Raw genomic sequence first — 4,879 nt, forward strand, 5'->3', positions numbered from 1 at the left:
GGCTTATAAATTCTCCAGATTGTAAAAGACAACGTTAATCAGAAGTTAAAGACTGCATTGGTGAAATATTTGATAAAATTGTTTTTTGAAATAATTTACAAGGAAGACTGGATAACTAAGAAATGTTTAGATCTAAAGATTGGCATTGGTAGTATGTTTCAGTTTGGGGTGATTTCTTTAAGAAATGTATTTTGAAAAAAACAGGCAAACTAAAAAAAAGTGGCCAGTTTGCAAGTAGGAATAAAAAATAAAATAGAGATTTCAGAAACTCAGTGATTTCAAATGTTGAAATTTTTTTTTTTTTTTTTTTTTTTTTTTTTACTGCAGCACTTTATTTTCCTCACACAATGACGCGTTGCTGGGGCCTAATGTTCTCACATGACAGTAGAAAACCAAAATTTGTTGTCATCTCTTAAAGAACTGAGAATTGTGTACAAAAAACCTTACATAAATTAAAAGGATGAATAAAATTACAGTTGTAAATGCAAACCGTTTTCCAACTCAAGGCAATAAACCACCCACGGTGTTCTGGCAGGAAAACATCAGGTAAGACAGGAAAGTGGGTCCTAAGGCTCGGACCTTCCCAACCCTGTTAGACCGGCAAGACAGAAATGACAACTGGTTCAGACTCTTGCCAGCCTCTAGAGAAATCCTGGAATAGGCGGCTCTTACGCGTGAATACCCTGCACAGATCAAGAACCCGATGGTCTTGTGGATTCTCCAAATCAGTTCATTTCTCTCCCATAAACATGTTCTCAACCTCAGCCGTGAAGTGACCGAGCCGCATGTGCTAAGGGTTTAAATCAAAGATATGTACAGGGTATTAAACATATACCAAGGGAACAGTTAACTTGGATACAAGGTCAAGATCAACAACAAGTTCTACAATCCAGTGCTGATATCAGATACAAGCTTCAAGGACAAATTTCTTTTCAAAGGTTTATTCCAGTTTCATGAGGCTAGCATGAGGTGTATACATTTGCCAGGGCAAATTTATACTTCGGAATTCACTCATGCAGCAAATGCTACACATCTGCTCGCAGTCCATTTAGAAGCATTTGCGGTGGACGATGGAGGGGCCCAACTCGTCGTACTCCTGCTTGCTGATCCACATCTGCTGGAAGGTGGACAGTGAGGCCAGGATGGAGCCTCCGATCCACACAGAGTACTTGCGTTCGGGAGGAGCAATGATCTTGATCTTCATCGTGCTGGGGGCCAGGGCTGTGATCTCCTTCTGCATCCTGTCGGCGATGCCGGGGTACATGGTGGTCCCGCCAGACAGCACCGTGTTGGCGTAAAGGTCCTTCCGGATGTCCACGTCACACTTCATGATGGAGTTGAAGGTGGTCTCGTGGATGCCGCAGGACTCCATACCCAGGAAGGAAGGCTGGAAGAGCGCCTCTGGGCAGCGGAACCGCTCGTTGCCGATGGTGATCACCTGCCCATCGGGCAGCTCGTAGCTCTTCTCCAGGGAGAACGAGGACGCGGCCATGGCCATCTCCTGCTCAAAGTCCAGGGCGACGTAGCAGAGCTTCTCCTTGATGTCACGCACGATCTCCCGCTCTGCAGTGGTGGTGAAGCTGTAGCCACGCTCCATGAGGATCTTCATGAGGTAGTCGGTCAGGTCCCGGCCAGCCAGGTCCAGACGCAGGATGGCGTGGGGCAAGGCGTACCCCTCGTAGATGGGCACAGTGTGGGTGACGCCATCCCCAGAGTCCATGACAATACCAGTGGTGCGGCCAGAGGCGTACAGGGACAGCACAGCCTGGATGGCCACGTACATAGCTGGGGTGTTGAACGTCTCGAACATGATCTGAGTCATCTTCTCACCGTTGGCCTTGGGGTTCAGGGGGGCCTCGGTCAGGAGCACGGGGTGCTCCTCAGGGGCCACGCGCAGCTCGTTGTAGAAGGTGTGGTGCCAGATCTTCTCCATGTCGTCCCAGTTGGTGACGATGCCGTGCTCGATGGGGTACTTGAGGGTCAGGATGCCCCACTTGCTCTGGGCCTCGTCGCCCACGTAGGAGTCCTTCTGGCCCAAGCCCACCATCACGCCCTGGTGCCGGGGTCGCCCGACGATGGACGGGAACACGGCTCGGGGGGCGTCATCCCCAGCGAAGCCCACCTTACACATGCCGGAGCCATTGTGGATGACGAGCGCAGCGATCTCCTCTTCCATGGCGATCAGCGGAGGCGGTGGTCGCGGACGCGGAAGTCGAGCGGCGGGAGGACGCGGAGCGCGGGCCGGCTGTGGCGAGTGAGCAAATGTTGAAAAAATTTACCGAATTAAGACGCCAATACAAAGAGATAACATTGAGAAAACATTTTGACTCAGAAAGGCAGATCAGTGTTCAGCCTTGGTAATTTTGGTCTAGCAACGACTATGTGATTTAGCTGAATGTGAAGTTCGTAAAAGATACACATGATTGGCTCCTCCAAGTCAATAAGAGCTGAATCTAGCATCCCCCCTGTCTCTCATCTTCCAATAAGCTATCTTTGGCTTTCTCTCATAGTCATAGAAGGAGTTCCAGAAAATAGGCAGAGGTATTCAATAACACTTGAGGCCTAAATGCATAACTGATCCACTGTGATTTCCCTTATATTTTATTGCGCAGAGCACATCACAAGGATGTGAAAAATCATGAATGTGGAAAATGATTCCAAATCATAAATGTGGAAAGTGATTCCAAACCATGATATGAGTTTCCATAAAGTCCTATTACAATGCATACACATTTGCCAAATCTAATAAATGTTACTTAAGGCTACTAATAAGAGAGAGAATTAAGAAAGAAATATTAAATGGTAATAGTTCTAGTTTTTATTTTTTTGTGATATTTCAATTACAACAATATATATTCCATCTAAGCTGTGAAAGGTGAAGAAATTTACAAAATTTCAATTTACCCATTAATCATCTGCCAACCATTAAACTTAGTCTTGTAAAAGTTGTTACATTTTTATTTTTAAAGACTGTTTTTAGGTAGATTTGCTTTGGTAACAAATAGCCCCCAAACTTCAGTGGCATAAAACATTACTTTTAGTAATTTTAAGAACATTTACTTTTAATCAGGAGCTATATGTGTGTATGCTTTATATGCCTTTCCACTATGGACTGTGATTAAAGGAACAATCTCTGCTTGGGACATCTCTGTTGGCAAAAAGACAAAGCAAGATAGCTGGTAGAAACTTAGAGTTATCTTTTCTACTCAAGTCGGTTAAGTCATATCTGCCTGCTCCCGATTAAATTGCCAGCTTGTTATTGAAAATAGTAACAGTGACAATAATAATACAATAAAAAATGAACTTATTTCCTTAAACTAAAATATTATGGTGAATTTATATCAGATAGTCATAATAAGTAATTATTTTAGGGAAGAGTAAGAGTGATAAGCTTATAGCAGACAATGGCTCATAGAAATCCTGAAATATTTCTGGAAAACATTAGGGAGGGACTCAATATTGGGGTAGGCCATTTTTTCCTCCTTAGAAATAGCTCTCAGATCTTTTCTTCTTTATCCTTGTCTCCACTCTCTGGAAAGTCCTTCTTTTTGTACAGTAAACCTAGACGCATCTTAAAAGGGTAACAGAAAGCAAGGACCCCAAGTTTAAATCTACATAAACCTAAAACTCTTCATACATTTTTCAAACACCATGACACTATATATAATCTCACATTACCTAAACTTCATCACTAGGAAATAAGGATTCCATTAATTTGCTATTCTAATTTGTGAAAGAAACATTTTCCAATAGGTCTACAACTGAAGTTCCAAATTCAGCTGCAACCTTATGCATCTAAAGACTAAGGGGAGTTTTATTAGTTTCTTAGGGCCACTGTAGCAAACTACTAAAAATTGGGTAGCTTAAAACAACAAAAATTTATTTTCTCATAATTCAGAAGATTGGAAGTTCAAATTAAAGTGTTGACAAGATTGGTGGTGAGTGGAGGTTCTCTCCTTGTTCCTGGTGGTTGCTGGCCATTCTTAAAATTACTTGACTTGTAGATAGATCACTCCACTCTCTGCCTTTGTCTTTACATGGTGCTCTCCTTTTGGATTTGTTTCTAAATCTCTTTCTTCTTATGAGAACACCAGTCATATTGGATTTAAGCTCCACCTTAATCCACTATGTTTTCATCTTAACTTGATTGTATCTACAAAGACACCACTTTCAAATAAAGTCACCTGCATGGGTTCTGAGTGGATATATATTTTGGGAGATTACTACTCAAGCCAGTATAGGAGGCTCAACCAAATCTATGCAGGATAAACTCAAAGACCCACATCAAGACCCATTTTAATCAAACTGCCAAAAGCCAAAACCAGAGAATCTTGTAGGTAACAAAAGAGAAATGACTTATCATATATAAGGGATCTTCACTAAAATTATAAGCAGATTTCTCACCAGAAATTTTGGAGGCCATAAGAAAGTGAGCTGATATATTCCAAGTTCTAAAGGAAGAAAAAGTATAAACCTAGAATAATATATCCAGCAAAATTATACTTCAAAAATGTCATAAATTAAGATTTTTGTCTTATAAAAATCTGAGGGAATTTGTTACCACTACACATGCTCTGCAAGAAATACTAGAGTCTTGAATGTCAAAAAGAAAATATAATAGATGGTAACTGAAAGGTGTATGAAGAAATAAGGATTTCAGTAAACATAAATATAAAAGCAATTACAAAAGCTATTATTATTGTAACAATAGTTGGTAACTTTACTTTCTGTTTTTTATATGATTAAGAAATGAAAACTTTTTAAAATACAATTATTAGTCTAAAAGTATCATTGGAAGTTTGGTTTGTAATTCCACATTTTGTTTTCTACATAATTTAAAAAAACTGGTGAATTCCAAAAAATATCAACTTATGGTTTT

General features: G+C 40.8%; 1 protein-coding gene across 1 annotated transcript; it reads right to left on the reverse strand.

The window, feature by feature from the left end:
* Window positions 1-644: 644 nt before the first annotated feature.
* Window positions 645-2,249, reverse strand: LOC140596572 (actin, cytoplasmic 2-like). Its single transcript, XM_072745120.1, has one exon. The coding sequence runs from the start codon at window positions 2,174-2,176 to the stop codon at window positions 1,049-1,051; it is 1,128 nt and encodes a 375-aa protein (XP_072601221.1). The 5' UTR covers window positions 2,177-2,249; the 3' UTR covers window positions 645-1,048.
* Between the last annotated feature and the right edge of the window lie 2,630 nt (window positions 2,250-4,879).

The sequence above is a fragment of the Vulpes vulpes genome, unplaced genomic scaffold (genome assembly GCF_048418805.1).
Source record: "Vulpes vulpes isolate BD-2025 unplaced genomic scaffold, VulVul3 Bu000000681, whole genome shotgun sequence".
NCBI lineage: Eukaryota > Metazoa > Chordata > Mammalia > Carnivora > Canidae > Vulpes > Vulpes vulpes.

Excerpts from the sequence above, each read along its gene's own strand:
- LOC140596572 (XM_072745120.1), bottom strand. The coding sequence starts at position 2,176 with ATGGAAGAGGAGATCGCTGCGCTCGTCATCCACAATGGCTCCGGCATG.